Source organism: Rhinolophus sinicus, linkage group LG06 (assembly GCF_036562045.2).
Source record: "Rhinolophus sinicus isolate RSC01 linkage group LG06, ASM3656204v1, whole genome shotgun sequence".
Taxonomy (NCBI): Eukaryota; Metazoa; Chordata; class Mammalia; order Chiroptera; family Rhinolophidae; genus Rhinolophus; species Rhinolophus sinicus.
This window is the reverse complement of record NC_133756.1, coordinates 150,791,351-150,814,927: the sequence shown is the minus strand read 5'-3', so window position 1 is coordinate 150,814,927 and position 23,577 is coordinate 150,791,351. Positions and strand designations below refer to the sequence as shown.

Sequence of the window (23,577 nt, the reverse complement as noted above, 5' to 3'; positions counted from 1 at the left end):
TTTTCTACCCACCCAGAACTGAAAATTTGAGTTCCTCTTATAGTTTCTAAAATGGGGAGGGGGGGGAGGATAGTGAGCTGAGGGAGCACACAGGTGAATGGTCAAATCTAGTCTGACCTGCCTGTAGGATGAGTCAGCCAGATGAAGAGAGGAGTGGGGGTTGCTTCGAACAATGATTTTACAGATGGAGGAAACATGCTTCAACATCAGAAGGAACATGGTGCCCTCTGAGTTACTGAAAGTGGTTCACTGTCTTAGTAGATGAGTTTAGAAGTTCTCGGGTCGAGGTTAGGAAACTACAAGCTTTGAGATAGCCCATTCTTGAGCACCGTCTTAAAGCCACGTGTTCTGGAGGTCTTGTTGCCTCGATCTCAAATACTTTTCCTTGAAATCTTCACTAGGTTGGCTCCAAATAATCACCCAGGTCTCAGCTCAGATGAATTCCTCAGATGCTGTTTCTAACCATTCTTTCTAGGCTAGCTCTTACACATTTATCGTATTAGAACGCTTTAGTGTCCTCATAACACTGCTCTCTGAAGTCAGCTTATGAGGCTCTGGAGAATAGAATGTAAACTCCATCATGAGTTTGCCTGTCTTGTTCACCACTACATCCCGAGCCCCAAACACTGCCTTTCACTTGTTTATTGAAAGTTTACTGTGTACCATGTAGTATTTTAGATACGTGCAATTACCAGTGACCACCATGGAAAAATCCTTACCTTTGTGGCATTTTGGCCACATTACATTACACTGGGGGAGACAGAGTAAACATACAAGCAAATTATATAGTACATTAGAAGTTGGCAAATGTGCCAGAGAACATATGGTAGGGTAAAAAGGGGCATTACAGTATTAAATAGGATTCCTTGAGGTGATCTTTGAGGATTTGAAGATGGAGTTAGGCAAGCAAGATATAAGGGAACAAGTGGCTAGAGGGAATGGCTAGTGCAAAGATTCTACCATGTTTCCCTGAAAAGACCTAGCGACCACGTCTTAATTTTTGCTCCTAAAGACACATTAGAGCTGATGGTCCGGCTAGGTCTTATTTTCGGGGGAACACGGTAAGGCAGGAGTGGGTTTTTGCCTGGCCTGCATGAAGCCAACTGACTCGGGCAGAGTGATGGAGGGGAAGAGTAGCGGCTGAGGTCAAAAGTTAAAAGCCATGGCAATGTGTTTGCTCTTTATTCAGAATCGAGGAGCCACCGAATAGCTTCAGATAGCACAGTGGATGTCTGCTGCTGTGTTTAGAACATGCTGTAGAGAGTCAAGTGTAATAGCAGGAAAATCAGTTAGGAGGTTGTTGTGAAACTCTGGACAAGAAATAATGGACATAGGAACTTGGCAGTCCTTAGCGTATAGATGGTATCAAAGCCACAGGATATGATCACCAAGGGAACTTAGTTGTCTTGTTCTGCTCCATTTAAATTTTGGCTGTTGAATATTCGTAACCATCTTTGGTGCTACATCATGAAGACTTTAATATAGGCTGATAGTCAAATTAAGAAGTTCCAACTTGCTTTGCATATTAACTTGAGGATGGAAATTATTTCATAATGATTTGGCAAGTATCTCATGTTTTCTTTGATAAAAAGAACCAAATCCTTTTTTTCAGAGGCGTGTATTAGCGTCTAAAAATAAATCCAAAGGATGAAAATGAAAGATATTTTGCAAGACAACTCTCTGAAGGCACAGCAGTAGCTTGTCCGTCTTTGTATTTTTATGGTCTAACACACTGCTTGGCACATGAGAAGTGGCCAATAAATGTTTAATGAATATCCAAGAATCTGAAGTTATCATAATCATAACACATCAAAACACAAAACAAAATTACAAAAGGAAATTTATTTCAAAAGCATAAGGGAACATTTACTTTTGAACAAGGTGATAAACAGGTGTCTTGCAAAAAAAAATCATGGCATGAAGTTTTTCATTCAAATTTTTGAAGCAGAAATAACCTAAGTTGTGCACTATTGCCTTAGGAAAGGGAAGGGTACAATGAGGTGGTAAAGGAAGAAACACAGTCAACTCAGTATCAAGGTCAAGACAGTCAAGTCACTTCTGCTCAGCTTTGAGTTTACAAATATTCTTAAAAAAAGAAAAAGAGGAAAAGTTACACTTAATGTTCAAATTTATATAACTGTAGTCCCAATATAGTTTCTGTACTTGAAATGGCTTTGGGCCACTGGCGATCTGCCTCTGAGGCCCAGACTACCTGGTCACAGTTTTCAAATGGCAATTCCATGTTCCTATGTCTGTTCCGATTCCAAGGGAGCTTAGGTTCAGCTCAGTCTTTTGGAATGTTTAGATTATTGCCACCACTCCATAGTCAAGCTGATCCAACTTTTTTGCTCACTGGTATCATTCTAGTACTTAAACATGTGCAGTAATTCTAACAAAGGGGATTTACTTTTTCCCCAATGTAGAGGTAACAGTAATGAAGACACCTGCATTGGAATCACAAACTATTCCTCAAAATATTTGTCAAACTACTAGAAAATGTCGTTCAGGCATTGGATTCGAACAGCAAACTTGGGGAGGGAAGATTAACTGCAGAACAAAAATATATGAAACATTCAAATGCAGAGCAAAGGTCCTAGCTACTAAAAATGCCCATGACATTCAACACTCCACAAACCCCCCATCTGTTGTTTTCACCTAAAGATTCTATTAGCTAACTTATACAATAATTTTGATTAATAACCTGAGAAGTTAAAATCTTCAAAGTGGCAAAAGCAAACTGAGGAGCATCCCTTATTATTGGTACACCATGTTATCAAGTCACTTTTCCTGGGTTGCCCTGGTTATTAAATCCCCCAATTCTAAATTATTCTATGTCATCCTGTAGAAACCTATATGTACATCAGATTCAATATTTTGGCTGTATTTCTCCAACCAGAACCTCCAAACTTATCTTTGAAAACGCAGCCTTTGTTTATTTTTAGTTTTAAATAACAATAATCATGTAAGTACAACTGACTCAAAATCCCTCACTACTGGGAGGAAAACACAGATAACAAGTTAATAATGGATTCAGCCTCAAAAGGGTGATCACCATGTCAAAGATTACCCATTCCTGGAATTTAAAAAAATGATTTATGTTGTGTAGTCAAGTTTCACAGCATGCATATACACACACACGCGCGCACACATATGCTTATGCATGTATGTATATTATACATACACATTTCTATTCAAATAGTAAGAGCCCATATTCAAAAGTTTTATCACAACATATGGAGAAGAGTTACTTGAGTAAGCAGTGGAAAGCAACTTACTTTCTCCTAAAAATGTAATGTCATTTCTACATTTTAAGAAAGTTGGTATTTTGCTCTTATGACACTAGGTAGGAATGAACCATTGCCTAGCAGCTTTATTAAAAAACAATGAAAATAAAATGTTAAGATCGACTATTACTCTTCTCCATATGTTGGGCAAAAATAAAAAATAAAAAAATAAGACGGGAGAGGAAAATCAGTAACCTTTCAAAACTGATGATCTTTGCCAGTTACCAGAAATGGACTGAATTTCATAACATTTTAGACTTGAACAGCTATCAGTAACAAATTATTAAGATGTTTAAAAGTAAGATTCACAAAATGAAGTCTTAATAATGATATTGCAAAAACAAGTCAAGACTGTGCAGAGCATCCAAAAATATCGCTGTGGTTTTACCTTGGACACGACCATGGTCTGATACAAAAGTAGATCATACATACAAAGGTATAAAGAACATTAAGTTTTTAGCTGAAGGCAGCAGTCCTTTTAAAGGGACATCCCCGGCAATCCAATGAGTAGTAGAATTTAAGTATATTAAGCTCGTGACAATGCTGACGAATGCGATGTCCTGTTCAGTAGAGTCGTCCCCGACTACGATTTCCTCGCGCTCCCCAACCTCGGCCACCTCTACTTCCCCTGAAGGCTCCTCTCTGCTCTACGAAGAAGCGAACAAGGGTTTAGGTCTTGCTCAAGACTTCACGAAACAGCAAACACAGAAGAAATGTAGCGTGTAGCTCTGATTGTAGCACTGGATTCTGTAAAAGCAGCACTGGTATTCTGCTGCACCATCTACAAATTCAATCTGTATGTAAAACAAGGGTAACATACGAGGTCTGACAATTAAGTTCATGAACTCACCCTAGAAAAAGTGCTACATACCTCACTGCTGAATATCACTATGGTCACCTTCGAAGTACTCCCCTTGGGAAGCTATGCACCGACGCCAGTGCCTACTCTACCCTTCCAAGCAATTTTGGAACTCTTTTTCTGGAATGGCCATCAGAGCTGTCATCGTATTACCCTTGATCTCCTGAATGTCATCAAAATGCATTCCTTTCAGTATTTCCTTTATCTTCTGGTAAAGAAAGAAGTCATTGGGGTCCAGATCGGGTGCGTAAGGAGAGTGTTCCAATACAGCTGTTTGTTTACTGGCTAAAAACTCCCTCACACACAGTGCCATGTGAGCTGGTGCATTGTCGTGATGCAAGAGCCATGAATTGTTGGCGAAAAGTTCAGGTCGTCTAACTTTTTCACGCAGCCTTTTCAGCACTTCCAAATAGTAAACTTGGGTAACTGTCCAGTTGGTACAAATTCATAATGAATAATCACTCTGATATCAAAAAAGGTTAGCAACATCATTGCAACAAGTTCACGAACTTAATGGTCAGACCTCATATGTACCAAAGCACAGGCAAGTTGCCAAATACACGCATAGTAGGTACTCAGTTAATGTGTCCCATTAACAAAGATGTTTCAAGGTGACAGTGTTATTGCTTAGTTCTTTATTTTGGTGCCTATCACTACCAAAGATGATGAAACTATCAAAATTTTTATACTTAATCTGGAATTAACAAAAACTTTTGGCCTTCAAAAGTTGGTGACATAAACACAAATATTGTAAGCTGTCAATGATAAATTTTGAAAAATTGGGCTAAACTGAAATTTTCCTTTCAATTGCAACGGATAGTCAATTTGTTTTGGCCATAATATTTCAAGCACCCGGACTCACAAAAATGACAGTTTTTTTCTCACTGCTTTATCAGCTACATGAGCTGCTCAGAGGTGGTGCTGAAAAGGTGATACGTATACACATGGTATTTGGGTTACTGATGTAAATTAAACATATCTGTTCCTGAAAAATCAAGTCACTTAAGTCATACTGTAGAATCAGTCTGTGATTCTCTTTTTTAGCTCCAGAGAAATATTCCTCAAAGGAGTCTTTTCAGTGAAGAAAACTAATTGAAGTTTATCAGTAAGGCTGGACTTTTCATCATACATAAATGAATTAAGAGTCTTAAACTTTTAATTCCAAAGAGCAAGTCTCTTCACTGAACTTTTCAACTTCCTTATTGCAGCAATCTTGTTAGGAGCCATAAAAAGAACCTGGTGTTGCTATCTTCAATCGATAATGATGGACACTTGGAAAATTCCTATTAAGTCACTAGTGCAATCCATTTTTTTTTGCCACTGTGGCTAGAAACATAGTTACCTTATCTGGATGATATTTTGATGTTTTTTTCCCTCTCCAGAAACTCTTGAGTTAGAAAACTGACTAGATCTTTCCCCGGCTTAGCCAGTATTTATCTGTGTAATAGAATGGGATCTTATTCATAGTCACCTCTCACGTCATGACACATTTTTCTAAGTTGATCGGTATGCAAACCAGTTAAATGAAACCATCACGTTTATTACCCCAGTGAACGCATTCAGAAAAGCAGAGGTGGTCTGAGGGCAAGATGCTCCCAGTGATAGAAGCCGTGACCATGGAGGCCTTCAGGTCATGTCCCAACCTTTATGTCGGCTACAACTCCTGCAATTTTTTACTACTTATGGCTTGGCCTCATCTACTGCACATGTTTACACATTTCCCCCCTACCACACTCATTATAAAACTCTCACTTCTCAATAAATTTAGTATCAACACTCTCAACAAATTAACATCTTTATAGATATTATTATTAGCTATAAGCTAACAGACCACTAAAAGCCACTCTTTCAACTGTTGAGTGAATTTTAATATGAAGAACTGGGTTACCCTTAAATGTTCAGCTACATCTACTGAGTGTATTAATATGCTGTATGGACTGCACTCTCGGCAGCAGGAGAGACCGCCATAGGACACATCTTCCTTGCCAGGTAATGCTTTCACATCTGACTCCATTTCTATGACCTCACTTTTGGGTGCAGTACAGAAGACAGAGGACAAGCAGTAGGGTGACAAAGTCCATGAAGAATCATTAATACCACATCTGCCAGAAGCTACATCTCTCCCTCAGCTCCATCCCTGAGGAAGAATGCAGTATTTTGCCTTGAAGCTAGAAAAGGGAAAACCAGGAATGAATGGTTCATGCCAACTTCCTTTCTTTTTCGTTCTGTTGGCTCCTCTGAATACAAGAGGAATATTTTTCCTTTATAAGTTCTTAGAGTTGCATGCTCAATTCAGTAAGCCCACAAGAGTATGTCAGAGAGGAACGGAATGAGTTGTTTTCCCTAACAGCTCTAGTTCCCCACATCAAGTCAGAAAAATCACATGAAAGAGCTCTGATACTATATATAATTGCTAATGAAAATCAAGTACAACACAATTTCTGCTTAATCTCTTATATTGCTTGTTCCCAAACGGAAACGCTCACCATAATTAAAGTTGCCCAAATTGCTGCTATACTTCCCACTAGGAGGATTATAAATCTGCCTGGCATCCCTTTTTGGTCCTGCTGGAGATTTCTTCGGTGGTGAACCGGAAGTTGTATCTTCATTGGCCCTCTTTTGCCTATTAACAGTAGGAAGAACAGCAATAAAATTCTATTATACCAGAGGCTGTCAATACACTGGTAATTTAGCATATCAGATATGAAAGACATTCTAAAGGTGATAGTCACACTTGAAAAAAGTAAGTAACATTTTGATGTCATCAGATTAACTGCCTGTTATGCAGACATTGTCTGAGGGCATTTGCAGGGCTTTAAAATAGTTTATAGAGTATGTAGCTTCCAAGACGACATGCAAGTGACTCCTGTAAAACTTGTCAGAGAGCCTAGTTATGTTACAGGAGTACAAACAAGTCTGAAAATTCCAAGGTTGTATTCCACCAGTTTATCATTTTATAAATTACTAGGATTAGATTTTATATTTTAAGTCGTGCTTCTAATAGTCATATTTTAACATCTTATTGAGAATCATTTAACTAACAATATATCTTTTGTACAGTAAATATAACATCTGAATTCAGATTTTCATATTTATAAATCATAAACATTAGAATACTTAAATATCTTTTAAATATATTTCTTACCCAATTTCAACCTTCTGTACAGGTTTCCAGGATAATGTTACTGTGCTCTTATAAGAAGGAGGAATGTGGAAGAGATCCTAAAGAGACAAAAATTAGATAAGATTTCTGTATTTTGAAATGTATTTGGTGGTGTGGGGAGTGGTGGTGAGGGTGAAAAACAGGGAGACATCTTAAAGATTCATTTTAGGAAAGGAAGCTTTCCTAGAGTACAGAAAGCTCTCAATGTGTTACATAGGACTGTCCATTCTTAGTGTAAGCAAAGCAGGATTTTATTGGCAATTTGAAAGGACTCAGTAGCACTACAACCACCAGAACTTAAGTCAGTGAAATTTCTGAATCCAGATGAATCTGCTCTAATGCTTTGGGCCAGAGGAAGTCTGTATGCTTCCCTTTGCTTGCAGTATCTTCTGCAATAACTTTTAAATAAATAAAACAACATGTGATTTTGTAATAACTATAGAAATGTCACTTGATATAGTAAAAAGCATTAAGTTTTAAAAGGCCAAACATCGGGAATGCAATGGCATCTCCCCTTAAATAGTAACATTACAGACCTCAAAGTGCATGGATAACCTCTTACACTACTTACTGGGTAAGAAAGGAAGACTTACCTTGATTAAAACATTGATATTATTTGTTATTTTCAATGCAACAACTTTAATCTTGTTCTGTAAAAGGTAAACAAAATTAAATTAAAATGCCAGTAACTTTTATGATGCACATTCCATTACCATATAGAGTTAGATACTTCTCTTTCAGAATCATTTCTGCTTAGTCCTATTCTCTGACTCTAAACTACATAGTGTAGAGATGGCAGAGAAAGCAAATAAATCTTTGTGTTCCCTTGACAGGTTAGAACATTGAAAGTGTTAACCATTTCCTCGAAAATAAGACCTAGCTAGATAACCAGCTCTAACGTGTCTTTTGGAGCAAAAATTAATATGACTATTATAATTATTATATTATATTTTAATAATTATTATATTATAATTATTATTCTGTTCTACCCGGTCTTATATTAATTTTTGCTCCAAAAGACACGTTAGAGCTGACTGTCCGGCTAGGTCTTCTTTTCGGGGAAACACGGTATCTACAATTTACCTGAAAAATGTGTAAGAGACAAGTTATATGCACATAGGAGTTGTTTTAAAAATAATCAGTTGAAGTTATAGAAAGACATGATGAAAACTTAAAATATTTCATTAGGACTGGGATGAGACTGTTCAAAATACAAGTAACCCCGGCACTTCTATAACACGGTTTTTGCTCTAACACAGTTCGAGAATTGGGGGGAAACCCTCGTACAACACGACACCCTAGAACACGGTTTCACTCTAACACGGTTTGAGAATTAGAGAAATCCTTGAACAACATGGAGCATTATAAGAATTTTTAAGAGCAAAAAATATTTCATTCGAAATTAGGAAAATCCCCGAACAACACAGAACATAATAAGAGCTTTTAAGAGCAAAAGATATCCCATTTGAAATTTTTCATTTGAGTGTGGATGTCATATCAGATTTGACTGCAGAATTTTAAAATTTGTTAGAATTTTAAATCTATTTTGTTCGTGGAATATTAAGTTCAGAGGATGAAGATATCTTGTCAAAAAGAAAATGCCCTCGGTTAATGGTGCTTACTAGCAGTGATGACGAAGAAAACATTATTTAATACATATTAATGTTATACTTTAAGTGAAAATTGCTTTAATAAAGATAGTTCTCTTAATTATAAAAATATAATAGTATGTTTTTTTAATTTTTGGAACCTAACCCCCTTTTTTGTACTAGCTCTTTGTTTCGTATAACATGGATTTACATAACACGGCATTTTTTAGGAACCTAACAAGCATGTTATACGGGGGTTGCCTGTAGGTGAGATCAGCGAACCAAAAATCCCAACACAAATATGCATATAGTTTGGTATATAATGGGCAATTTAATCTTTTTTCTAATGTAAAGTATTTGGATTTCAAAATGGTGAAATTAAAAATTTGACAACCATCAATCAAATATTTAAACATGTGCTGCTAATGAGACCCCAGTAAAAGACCAGTGTGTATCTAAGTTTGGTAACACTGTTTACCAACATTAGAAACATTCAAGATATTTCAACAATGATAAAAATATAACTTAGCAAATAACGAAATATGTAGACAATCTTCTACGATCGTATTATATCTTCAATATAGACTTGTATCACCAGTTCAAATAAAGTCGAATGTTACATTTCAATGCATAAATTTTAATAACTGGGGGCTATTATAAAAATTTGCTTGTCAGATGTGACCCAGTGTTCTTACCTCTTCTGTTTTTAAGGCCTCGCCTGTTTTACCCTGGAGAGCCAAACGAAGTTGTCTGATGTAAACCTGCAGGCCACGGGCGAAGTACTGCAACCTACAGGAAGAAGTATTTGTTAATTAGCAAATCATCACCTCAACTGTCCTACTTCAACTTTGACTTAGACACGTCACTCTCTGTGTTTATCTGCTACAAAGGGACAGTGTTTGACCTGTTTGCACCTCAAGGTCTAGTTAAAAATAAACAAAATTGCAGAGTTGAGAATTTAGTACTATAAACTCATATAAATCTCAAAGTGTTCCATGTAATCTCTTTTTTAAGTTTGTTCCCAGGTACCATGTGAACAAAGAGGTGGTACCGTAACTCCATCCTGCAGACTGCTAGGCACTCTGCTTAACAACAGGCATCATTTATTTTATCTGGTTTCATTTTTAGAGTAATCTCTTAACTTGCCTGCTTCTGATCAAATGTTTCACCAATCATTACACCTCTGCCTACCAAAGAGTAGACTAGGACAGTAACAGCTGACAGTGGCCAAGCATTTCAAACTTTAAGATGTGACTCTATTAATGAAATGATTCAGTACTAAGTGTCTTTGTGAAAATGACTTAGGATTTTTCCAGTGCTGCCCCTCAGTTACACTCTAAGATACTAATAACAATAGTACCTACAGTTGGCTGCGTACCCATTATGTGCTAGGCACTGTGCTCAAAGCTCCATTCTTTGTCTCATTTAATTTTCACAACTCTATGAGGCAGGTGCTATTATCATTTAACAGCTGAGGAAAATTTGGGGTGTTAGAGGTTAGGGAACCCGCCTAAATCATAAAGCAAGAGGGAAGAGCCAGAGTCCATTTTTGAACAAGTTCATTCTCCCCTATGGATTTGTTATGCCACAGGTGTTGGATATTTACATGCATTCCTGTTTTGTGGCTCTTCTGTTTTGTTCCACTGGGGTGAGGTAGGGTGGAAAGAGGGCGTTCGTAAAAATGAAAATAAAACCCAGGGAGCATCAGATAGTCAAAGTACTTTTGCCAAGGATTGGACTACTTCAATCATACATCACCTGATTTTAAAATCTTTGAGCTTTTCTGCATTCAGTTTGGCTGTTAAGAAATCTGGAAGTTTTCGGCCCAACTGGTGGAAGCTGTACAACAAACATTCCACGTAACTGAACTGTAGCTTGGGTTCTTCATTACCAGCATTCTCCCCATTTTCAGCTTCTTCTGGAGGGAGAGGCATGTACTCCTAAGAGATGAAAATATAGAGAAGTTTGCAATCTGCTCTAAATAATTATAGACATATGCTCAACTAATTGTAGGACATGAAGCATTAAAAACTACCAAGATCAGAAATTTAGGTAAGATATCTTTTAGACCTATTGGATCAACAATCTAGTCTGTCAATTCTCCATATTAACCTATGTTATAGCTGCTACTACTACTAACAATGGCAATTAAAGTAGCTAACATTTATTAGCACTTAATGTAGATGGAGTTCTGAGAGCTTAGGTATCCTTCCTATGGTGGAAAAAAATCAGTAAGCTGAAGAGTCAGGATTCAATCTAGGTTTGACATGAGAAGTTGATGCTCTTAACCACTACATTATGCTAACACTAAAAATCTCCGAATATTAGACCATATTATTTAAGTATCAGCTCTCTTTTCTTTCAAAGTACTGCCAGAGGCATTCAATGTCAGTGTTGTAATACCCTAGTAGGTATTCTAGGTCTGGAAGAGCACCAGATGCTAGGTGACTCAATTCTGCGATGGGTCTAATGCTTATCACTATGTCAGTTATGTAACTGCTCACATCCAACAAGAAAATCATTTGGTGATGCTGATAATGACTTTATCAGATGCCCTATTTTCCCCACGATTGTGACTTAAATGACTTTATTTCCTGGTTGCTAAAGCTAGTTGGCTTTGGGCAGCAACCTGAAGGTGAACTGCAGCAAATGTAAAAAATATTTTGATAAATAGCAGACCTACTATATAAATCCTGTACCATACGCAAAGCATCAACAACAGAAGGAATGCCAAAGATTAAAGCAGATTTTTTAAAGTAGACAACATGTGGTCTGAGCAGCTAATAACACTTGCTAGAATTATTATACTATAGACTATGGAGCTAAATACTGACTATGCCATAAGGAAAGAAAAAAGTTCTTACCAATAACTTATCAAACAGTTTCCTTAAATTTGTTTCTAGCTTTTCCATGTCACCACAAAATGAACTCATCTCCGCCAGTAGTTTCAATACCTAAAACACACAATTCACTGTGATTAGTGTTCTTTTTTGAATGAGCAAGGGCTGTAAAATAAAAATGATTCTAGGTAACTGTTTAAGACTGCTTATTTTTCAATTATGCTTTTATGGAAGCAGAATGTTTGAACTGGAATAATATTTAGAGATGCAGCCCTATCTATACTTTATTGTTGAGGAGACTGAAGGTCAGAAATTTGATGTGACTTGGGAAAGTCACAAAATATGTCAGTGGCAAGGCATACTCTCTTAGAAATCAGATCTCATGACTCTTAACATAGCTGTGAGAAGTAAGGAAAAGAATATACATGATACTTTCTGTTACAGGTTAATAATGATAGTGCAAAATACAGCGCAAAAATGATAAATACATTAACTTGGCAGTTTGTACTTTGAAGAGACACTGAGGAAGAACTCTTTACAGCAAAGAAGTATTTACTAACATTTAGAGTGGGCCTCATTTGCTATTATATTTAGTCTCTGGATACTAATTCAAAGTATTGGTAATTGCCATTATTTTTGAGGTTCATCTCCACTCTATTCAATCCCAGTCTGATGAGCCACACCCAGAACACGTGAAGCAAACTTGTGTTAGTGCACAGTGAGACCTTCTCTGTCCCAAAGACCTATGAGGGTAGTGGCACATACATTTCCATATTTCAGTTCAATTCAACAATCAAGTGCCTTTCAGAATCAGGCTCTGCACTAGATTCTGGAGATACAGAGAGGAATCTGGTTAAACGTGGGAAGATTAAGTAAATGTAAAACACGTACATGTACGTTACAGCTGAGATACAACTCTATTGGAGAATGGATAAAGGATGTTTTGTGTTAAACCAGCTTAAATCTAGCTCCATCCATGTGGACAAAGATGGGAACTGTCATGAATTAAATACCTTATTTAAAAGTATTAAGGCTACAAAGGTGGAGACTGACTATAATTAAAACTACAAACAGTGCTTTCCTATTGCAGTAACCTTTAACTGAATCCATAAAGCATTCCTATGTAATTAATCCTGGGAGAGATTACTAGCTAGCCATCACCAGGCCTTTACTCTCTTAGAAATCAGATCTAAGTTAGTGGTTTCTTAAAATATGAGAATACCTTTTCAGTACTAAAAGCAGAAATTTTCTCTTACCTCCAACTGTATATCAAGACCTTCCACTGGGGTAGTCAAGGAGCTGAGGTTAGGGAGAACATGCTCACAGAAATAAGTCACAAACCTTGTGGAATGCACATTTTTCTATAAAAATCCAAAGAACATTGAGTTGTCAGAAAAGGGAGACGTATTCTCTTAAATATAATAGAATGTCATTTAACAAATGCTTAAATACAATAGAATGTCATTTAACAAATGCTAACAGCACCACAGCATCTACAAATACACTATGGTGCATACCCCAGAGCACCCCAGAAATAACCTCACTAGACAATGCACACTTTGTTGCAAGGTAACATGGAGCTTTGGGACATCTACACATCTTGGAACTGTTCCGTTCTCGGGTCAAATTTTGGGGGAAATTTCAGTGTTGAATTTCAGACTGTACATTTCTCAAAAAGGATAGATCCTTTAAACTGGTTTTCAAACTACAATATGTACATCTCAGAACACTCCTGGCCAGAGATCATAACACAAAGCCAGATAAAGGGCATATTTACCTGGAATAATCTGTTAGAAAATTTAAGGAAAAACAGTTAAATTACTAAAACTAGTGTTTTAGAAACTCAGCCAAACTGTAAAGTATGATGCAAAATTCTCAAGAGTTTAATAAAGTCTAACGAAGACTAAAGAAATGTCTTGCTGCTCTGGCCTCTTGACAACCACACTCAGGCCTCCATAAAGTAAACTTTGACTTCATTGTGTTGCTACTTTTATGCAAAGATTTGAGGAGAATGCTCAAGTGAATATCTACAGAAATACAAGCTAACAGAGTACCCCAAACACCAGCGATGTAAAACATAGAGCTCACAGAGAAGAGGGGTACCGCCTGCCGAGTGCACTGTAAGAGCCTGTCCACACAGTCAGGATCTGACGGGTTGAAGGTTTGTTCCAGGTCAGCCTGTTCAGCAACCAACTCTACAAGTTGCTGTCTTCCACTCACTGTCTGTAAGCTTTTTAACCCAGATAGTATCTTCATGAACAGGACAAATTCTTCACCAGTCACATCTTCTAGGACCTGGAAAGAGACAAGTTAGAAAAAGTATCTTTATCACTTGAATGAGAATGAAAGATCAATACTGAGAGTGTAGCAAATTTATTTCAGTTACTGAAGTCAGTTAGCAACTAATATTTCTGAAATACTGATGAAAGGATAACTTCTAGCTTAAGTCAATTTAGCTTCAGAATAAACCGTCATTTTCAATATGGGGTGCTATATTGTCTCCAATGGGGCAAAATTTGATTCTTGGAAAATTTTACTTTTTTTATGTATAAAGCACAGATATACATACGGTACTTAAACAGACATACAGTATTACCTGTGGCATTAAAATTTCATGGGAGAGTGGCTAAGGAAAAAACTGTTGAAAGGGATGGATGGGTGGCTCAGTTGGTTAGAGCGCAAGCCCTGGGAAACGGGGCTGCCAGTTCGATTCCCACATGGGCCAGTGAGCTGCGCCCTCCGCAAATAGAATGAAGTCAATGAGCTGCTGCTGAGCTCCCAGGTGGCCAGATGGCTCAGGTGGTTGGAGCGCGGGCTCTCAATCACAAGGTTGTGGGTTTGACTCCTCGATTCCCACAAGGGATGGTGGGCTGTGCCCTCTGCAACTAACAACGGCAACTGGACCAGGAGCTGAGCTGCACCCTCCACAAATAAGACTGAAAGGACAACAACTTGACTTGGAAAAGTCCTGGAAGTACACACTGTTCCCCAATAAAAGTCCTGTTCCCCTCCCCCCCAAAACAAAACAAAACAAAACAAAACAAAAATGTCTAAAAAGGTTTTTTTGGGGGATGACTGCAAAAAAAACAAAAAACAAAAAAAACCCTGAGAAATTCTGTAGCCAGCTGTTAAGACAAATTCGGTTTCCTGTATTTAAAAGCAGCCTCATCCACATTAATAAGGTCATTGTATACAAAATAGGAGACCATGCAAGTCTTAATGTAAGTGCTCCGTATCAGTGGGTCTAAGCCCTTCTGTTCACTGGCCAAAGGAGCAAGCAATCATGACATACTCCACCACATTATTAGCTGGGCATAAGGAAAATATGTGGACATTCCCAGCTGGAGAGCTGCTCCTTTCTCTCTCACTGAAGAAATCTTACCAGTAAGCAGTGCTATTAGAGAAATTTTTGAATTCTCCTAAACCTAGAAAAAAAGTAAATTATTCCCAAGCTTTAGCACTTCATAAGTGCAAGTTAATTGTGATATACCTTGAGAATCTCAGTGTCCATAACTATGCTAGATCTGGGAGCCAGACAAATAAGCACAGTCTCTCACTCTTGAAGAGGCAGGATGAAAAAATAGGTCATTGCAATGAGATTTCATTTCCATTTTGAAATGATCCAGAATAATGAGAGAATATGAAGAGAAGGGAGAGAAGGGTGGGAATTAGGTAAAATTTCTTGAAAGAGGTGATTTGTATGGGGTCCTAAAACATGTATCCTCAGAATTTGATCACATCTTTTAATGTGATCACATCCTTTTAAATTAACATACTGATTCATCATCACAAGTAACCAAAGTGCAAAATAGGCTTAAAGTTCTATGGTGGTTCTAACAGGATATATCATTTTATACACAAGCTACATATAGCACTGATGAATACTACTAATTTCAAATATGTTCTTTTGCTTTAGAGAAGTTCTAAATGATGAACGAAGCTTACCTTTTTGGATTCAGTTAGTATAAGTTCCTCTACTTCCTTTGTTAAGACTTCATCTGGTAAAGTCTTAAGTTTTGTAGAAAGGAATTTGATTGCTCGTTCTCTAACAATGTCCTCTCCTTGAAGGATTTGGCTGAATAAGCCACCTAAAGTTCCTGCAAAACAAAACAGCCATGTGCAGCAAGTTAATTCTATATTGTAATGAAGTTTTGCAGTTTAACTCAATTTATATTTCTTTTTAAGTGAGTTAATAAACATCCTGAATATCAGATACTAGTTAAATTAGTTTGAAATTTCTACAGCTCCAACCACAAGGGTCATCACATGCTTTGTTCATGGATTCAGAATCAGGTTGAACATGACTTTTCCTTTTTTTAAATCATTATTAATAATAAATAAAACTCAGGTATTTTTGGAGAATTTCTTTTATGTGGCAAAGGGAGTTTTCCCAGCAGATTTCTAATGGAAAAGTTCAATGTGTTTTTGCAATTATTTCTGCTGGGTTTTGAGTCACAAACCTATTGAACTAAGCAGCTTTCTTTTTTTTTTTTTTTAAGAACTCTTAGAATTTTTATGAAAATAGATCTCTGGGTGAATCCTAGACTTTATCCTTAATCAGTAATGCCAAGCTCCCCAATTTTTTAAGACACCAAACACAATTCAGAAGAAGTGGCCTTACCTTTCGCATCCATCTTAAATATACTTAACAGGGCATTGTTCACTAAGTTAAATTCCGCAGAGTCATCTGGAAAGAGAGAAAGTGGTACAATATATAAAATAAATAAAAAACATCATCTGCTTCCTTTTTAAACCTTAAGTTCAACATAGTTTCTCACAGATTACATTGAGAGTAGACATATAACTAAGTATTTCTTTCAAGTACCAAGAAAATACATATTCCTTAAAAAGGTAGAGACCTGACCTTGTATACCTTGAAAGCTCTTATGTTAAGAAAATAAAATTATGAAACTACAGGAAGTTGGGGAAAATCATGATGCGTCAAAATTCCCAAAGCAACGCAGTCATTTTGCCTTTATAAATAGAATTAAAAACAAAACAAAACTAGGAATTAGGTAATCAAAAGTCATTAAGCCTCAAACTACTGAATAAAAAAAGAATTTTAATTAAAAATAAGAAAGCCAAACACAGAGGCACTATTTCAGAGAGAAGTTACATGTAGGTAAAAGGGTAATGACACAGTTCTTACCTGTCTGTAGAAGCTGGGTTAGAATATCTGCCACTCGGGGAAGATTTTCTCCAGTGGCAAATTGAGGAAGCTCTTTAATTGCTTGCCGTCGAATCTAGATATGATTTCAAACAAAAAAATTAACCAAATACCATCAATAAAAACAACAAACCCAACCTTTAAAAAAAACTAAAACCACAGAAAAATCAGTCACAAAAATATAAAACATAAGATTTCTAGCAGTTTTAGAAATAATTTGCTCCAATTTCTCATTCAAGATTCACAAAGTAACAGAAATAAAATGTGGAAAGGGACATCAAATACAATTATATCTGACTGGAGTAGACAGATTTGAGATTATAAACAATGGTTTATACGGTGCTTATACACAACCGTTGGGTTTTACTCACTTTACTACCTTAAGAAAGCCTACAGTGGCAATGCCATACCTAGTAACTATTTACTTTAGAATTTTCAGTATTGACTACTTTATACATATTTGTGAACAGATTGTGTACTTGACGCCAAATACATGGCCTTGGCTTATTTAGTTTAACATAAAAATGTAGAGGAGTAATGTCTAGAAAATTCTCCATGAAATGTTGGTAATAATTTGCTAATTTCATTTGAAAAGCTAGGAAATAATAGTTGAAAATTCTTAGGAACCTGTGTCAGCAGTCAGAAATGCTAACAGCTAATTCGGTTTGAAGGAAAAACTATCTCTTCCTTTTCTAGTAATCACATACAGTTATTACACAAACCAATTACTTTTCTGCTATGCAAAATATTTAGGGTTATTGAAACTGGTTTATGACGTATACTACTAATATTTTTAACATCCAAGGCAAGCGCAGATTGCAAACTAATAGTCTAATTTCATATGCACAGCATATAACAATGTATGAAAAAGATGTGAGCCACAACCTGTTTTTAACCAATGGGTAACGGATAAGTAAAAAAAAGTATTTTGTGAGCCTATGCATTTTTAACAGTTGAAAGGTGGTGAAAAAGCTATTTTCTCAAATGAAGATTTGAGCCTTGGTATGGCATCGTGCCAGACCATACTGCAGTATTTTACTGGGCAATGATATGATTGGTACTTTAGTTACATTAACTACACACAGAAAATGTCTGGAAATGGCAAGGGAAACATCTGAAAGCTTGTGGAAAAGTGTCAATCATAAACTTACTGATACATCTTCATCCTCACAGAGGTCTAACTGTGCATTGATAGCAGAATCAGCCAATTCTGGAAAATGCTTGAAGAATTTTGGAATAAACTGAGCTGCTAATCTTTTTTCCTTCATACCACCTTTCACACCATCCAGGATCACTTGATAGGCGTCTTTATGCTGAAAGAATAAAGCAGAAGAGGAACAGTTTTGAAGGATGAGAAGCTAAACAAACTTGTTTGAATCTAAATTAGTAAAATTTTATACAGGCTAAGAAATAGGGCTTAGTTTCGGAGTTTTACTGCTTAAATTGGACACCTACCTTCCTCTCATCTGCTCCCCTGCCCCCCGTGAGTTATCTGGGGGTTGGGGAAGAGACAAGGCTGACTATAATTTTAAGAGGAAAAAGCAAATAAGTTTGTTGATGTACCAACACTTCTTCATTCTAGTGATTACTGACCCTCGCTTTGTGACTGTATGTCCCAATTTAAAAAACTGTGGTGACTGTTGTAGAATCCTCAAAGAATTGAGTTATATTACTTAAATATATTTGTTTCCAATGAGCATCTTGAAAGAGGTGAAGAGAATACATTCCTTAAATTGAGCAATACCAGGAAGGTGAGGAATCTTTATTTTGCCTCATAGTTTAGAATATGAAAACAATAATTCATTCTATATACCCAGCCAATTTTGGATTAAAACAGATTCTAATGTCACATATTTAACTTTTTATTAGAATAATACATCCAAAGCTCATGTTTCCTTCTTTAAAAAATTCAGAAGTGCTCTTCCTCGGACACTCACAATGTGAAGAGTCAACAAGTTACCAATCCCCTTATACACCTGCCTTCAAACCAGTCCTTTCATTAAATGACAACGATTAATCTGGCTAAGAATAGTAATAAATACACAGAGAGTGCAGACACATCTTCTGTTTGGACATATGGACAAAATTTTGAATTACTGTAAAACCTTAAACAGCACAGAAATGATATCAAACGTGTACATAACAGCGTTTACTCTGTATAAGGCCATGCGCTAAGTGCTTCAGATACGTGAGCTTACTTCAGGCCATCAAGAATAAAATGACTAATAAACAGCCAATGGATTATAGAATGATCAAAAATTGAATAATTTTCATGGACATTACTATGTTAAGAGAAAAAAATAAAGCAGGATGTGAAGTTATTTGGGTACAGGAGGATCACAATTAAGGACATTCATTTTTTTTTTTATAATCAGAAATAAAGTGTTCTATGTATGTATGAAAGGCTATGGACACAATTAGATCTTTTAAAGGTACAGATTTTAATATAATTTGCATAATTACTAGATTACTTTAGTTCATATACTGCCAACCTATCTAAAAAACAAATTCTAAAAATTAGTTCTAAAGTCCATCAACTGATTAATAAAAACTCCTTTTACTATCTTAAACATAACACAACCTCCTAAATTTAAAAAAATTCTGTAAGGTTAGCTTCCTTCTGAAATGCTGACATAAAAATGAGTCTTCAGAAGTTACTACTTTTAAAGTATATTATGTACTTTCCAGTGCAAAGGTTCAAAAACTCATGGCTGACTTCTCTACCACTTTACATTCCTGTGGTTTGCCTCACAGCTCCTAGACAGACTTAATAAAATCAAAGTCTTGAATAGTTCTGACATCCTTGTTTTGCAGGGTATCACAATCCAATTTCCCATAACTCCAACGCAAAGATTTACTTATAAAGCCCTTTGAAGAAGCTCCTTACATTATCTAAAATTAAATGAAGAATCCCTACTTGAAACAATTCATCCCCCTGCCAAGAAAAAAAAATCTGGAAGAGAATAAAAAGGAACCATTAGCAACATTTCTTGAAAGCCTACCAGGAACTGAGTAAAGCCTTGTGTACACACCTCATCGTAATCCTGTGAGTGAGGTGTTACTACTATCCCTGTTTTTCAGATGAGAAAACCAAGTCTCAGAGAAGCAAAATAATTTGTCCAAAGCCATGTTAAGGAGCAGATCCAGGACCTGAACATAGTTCTGATGGGCTCTAAAGTCAAGATCTGCACCTAACACCAAGCTTCTTTAAGTTCTGAGATCTTAATTAACAAAGGAGAAGAGGAAAAAAGAGCTTGACAGATCTAGGACTGTCAAAGGTAAAATTTGAGTCCGCAATATAGGCTCCACACAGGCAAATAAACTGGGAATGCAGCAACCCAAATACAGCAAGCCCTTTGGAAAGTGAAGAGATTTGAACATATTCAAACTAAAAATCCAAGTTTCTAGCATTGGTAGGCATCAGTTTTTATCAAATAATTTCACAGACATTATTAATAGACTTCAACTAATTACTCTTTAAATAATGCAAAATAAAATGATATTCTTCCTTGCCAGCTCTTTGAATAATTTGACTTCTGACTGTAGCACAGGGACAAGATTCTTTTTTTACAGAATCTTCCTAAAGTAGTTATTACTCTGCTTTTCAAAGTAAGACACAAGATATAAGTGATATTTTTGGTGATCACAGTGATTTAGAGACAGGTAGGACTGTAGCCACAATAAAATTTTCCCAAAACTACACAGTACAGGTTACTTTTCTCTTCCAACACAGCTGCAAGTGTCAGGTAGATAAACTTGTGCTCTTAAGAAGCTTTAATTATAAATACTTTTAATGCATTTCTAAAACTGTGTACTTGAGTGTGCTTTTAATATTTAATTAAAAAGCACACTTTAAAAAATCCCTAAGATAGTTTTAAGTAAAAAGTCAACTACAATTTGATCCACACTCAGCAGATACCTTCTAAAAGAAAACATTAGTGATACTGATTGTCGAAACACAACCAATATGCTTAAGTGGTCAGAAGCGTGACACGTAAAGCTATGTTTGGGACCAGGATGCAGCCTCTAAGAAATAAATCATTATTTTAGAGAAGAAAGGATGTCATTTCAACAAACATTTCTCAAGTACGCCACAAAAAGAAAATGGATAAGCTAAGCAGTATTATTACTTTCTTCCTCAGACTCAATAAATCTAGTTTGTATTTAATACTAAAGCAAATATTTTTGAGAGATTATCAACTTGGTTGAGCTGTGATTGTACCTTAATCACACAAAAAAGGTACCAAAATAATGCTTTTTCATGAATATAAGTCAGTAAAGTTTATGCTCTTCCACCCTGAAAAGCCAGCGTACTCCTGTATAAGAGAACACGGGAGAAATCAGAGTTTACCCGTTATATCCAATTAATTTTAGATCCCTTTAACGGGTGTTGTTAAGCCTAAAACCTTTTTGACTATATCAAATTAAGCATCTACATTTTAACTTTAAGTAAATTGAAAAAATGTCAAACAATGTAAAATAATGGTGAGGCACGGCTTGCTCTATTTTGGCTAGCCGGGAGTCCTGGGCAGAGCGCAATGGAAAAGGGGGTTGGCGAGATAAAGGGACACACAGCAGAGGAAGGAGACAGGACAGAGCAGCAGAGGCAGAGTTCGGGAAAGGGAGGCTGAACAAGGGAGGGGGAACACAGGAGTCACCAGCGGAAAGGTGACAGCGGGGCTGGAAGGTTTGGGGGTATTAAATAATGCTTTACTTAGACTTTACCAACTGCAGTTTGCTTATTAGAAAATACATGCTCATGATCTAATATGTGTGTGTGTGTGTATCAAGTCCCCTTCTTCATTCATAAGAGATAATCCCTGTAAGAATGCTCTCGCTTTATGTATAGGCAGGGAAGGAAAACTCATCTGATACTTGAAACTGTGTATGCACCATTCTAGATTAAGCTAAAATAAGGTCCCAATACCAACATTTTTTTTCCCGGACGACTCGAAAAGGTCCTACCTGAATCACACATGCCCAGAAAGGGGGCAGTACCACAGCTTTGTCAACGTTATTAGTCGCTAGGATCTTCCCCTTCCCACCCCATGGGATGGGGTAAGCAGAAGTTCTAAGCACTGAAAATACATGGCATCGGATTTCTAACAACGATCAAGAATACCCTCCCAGAGAGCCGGTTCCCTTCCCAGGAAAACACACACACGCACACTTACCGACTCGAGTTCTCCGTACTCCAGGGCTTGAAAACACAAAGACGCAATGGCTCGTATGGACAGCACTGCTCCAACTGTGTTTGGGGCAAACGCTGCCGACAGCCCTTGCCAGACAAACTCTGCTGAAAGCTGCATTCTCTCCCTCCCCCCCGTTGCCACTGCACGGCCCTGTTACATTTTTCACAACACCTCTCATTAAAAAAAAAAAAAAAAACAAACATAGAAGAACCTTCTTTCTTATTTATCACCCGTCTCCCTCACTAAAAACGCGTTCCGGGAGCGCACGGGTCTCCATCTCGTACCGCACCGCGCCGGGTGCGTGGGAGGCGCTCAAAACACGTCCAGAATAAATGAAATCGTGAGCCCCATTCAAGTCTGGACGAATGGCCCCCTCTTCTGTTTTTCACAAACTTCTCTCTCCTAAGCGCTCTTCCTAAATGAACAGATTTTTTTTTTTTTTTACTTCAAGAAAGACACCTTTTGATCTCTTGAGAACTCTCAATCTAATCTTCTCAGGGACTGAGCTCCACCGAAAAGGAGGAGAAAGACTTCGAAATCTAGAAGGCAGGGCCAGGGAAGAGAATTAATGGGAGGCTGAGTTAGGCAACGACACGCCGAGCAAAGGCTGCCAAGGGAAGCGGAGGAGCCTGGGACCCAGCGGCCGCGCTCTCCCCGGTGAAGCCGGAGTCTGCACTCCCAGAGAAGGGCCTTCGCTGACGAAAGAGCCCGGAGGCTAGGAACCCCGCGGGAGGGCGAAGAGCAGTCCCCGCCGGGCTCGGAGCGCTTCCCCGAGGCCGCGGAGCGCCGGGCCCTGCAGGCCGCTCGGGGACTTACCTGGCCCACTTGCTCCGTGGCATCGGCAAGGATGCCATAGTTGCGGTAAAGCTCCTCCACGGTCGGCATGGTGAGCGACAAGCCCGGGGCTCGCTCCTGCTGTCGTCGTGGTCCCAGCCGGCGCCACCGCCGCCTCTGAAGTTCCCCGAACCCGCGAGCCGCACTACTATTAACGCCCCGAGCTGCCGCCAGTGCCGCCGCCAGTCACCGCGCACAGGACGGCTCCGCCCACAACGTCTACGTAAAGACGCGCGCGTCGGGAGCGGCCTTTACTGACCACCAATGCGTCTCCTGGGGTTTTATCGCCCTCTAACGCTTGGAGGTACAAAAAGCTGTAAGAACGATTAAATTAGCTCTTTTTTTTTTTTTTTTTAAGGATGTGTTTCGCTAGAAGCTCTTGGTTAGGGTTTGGGAGGCGTGGAGGAACATGCAAAGATGACTGCGTTTCTGTCCTTAAAGATCTCACATCGGCCAGAAAAGTGATCTTAAAGGGAATAAAATAGAGATTCTGGATCCATTCTGAGTCCTGCTCCAGGGGCTTCTGCCTGAGGTTGAGAAAGCCCCCAAGACAAGAGTCAATGGCAGCTCGAAAGCAGCTCATTAGTACCTTATGGGAGTCAAAGTTGGGGGTGACATCCCACAGAGTGGCTCATGTGAAAGACTTGGT

The 23,577-nt window shown here is 37.8% G+C and overlaps 1 protein-coding gene across 2 annotated transcripts; it reads right to left on the bottom strand.

Annotated features, from left to right (window-relative positions):
- Positions 1-1,823: 1,823 nt before the first annotated feature.
- API5 (apoptosis inhibitor 5) lies at positions 1,824-23,125 on the bottom strand. 2 transcript variants are annotated; one of them, XM_019746446.2, is made up of 14 exons: positions 22,911-23,125; positions 18,054-18,215; positions 16,885-16,978; positions 16,357-16,422; positions 15,681-15,832; positions 13,824-14,030; positions 12,992-13,096; positions 11,760-11,849; positions 10,654-10,835; positions 9,591-9,684; positions 7,900-7,956; positions 7,289-7,365; positions 6,630-6,766; positions 1,824-3,931 (listed from the first exon to the last, which is right to left on the bottom strand). In XM_019746446.2, exons 1-14 carry the CDS (start codon positions 22,977-22,979, stop codon positions 3,849-3,851), a joined length of 1,575 nt encoding a protein of 524 aa, XP_019602005.1. In that variant the 5' UTR covers positions 22,980-23,125; the 3' UTR covers positions 1,824-3,848. The 2 variants fall into 2 exon arrangements, with proteins under 2 accessions (XP_019602005.1, XP_019602006.1); XM_019746447.2 differs by having other exon boundaries at positions 1,824-3,926.
- Between the last annotated feature and the right edge of the window lie 452 nt (positions 23,126-23,577).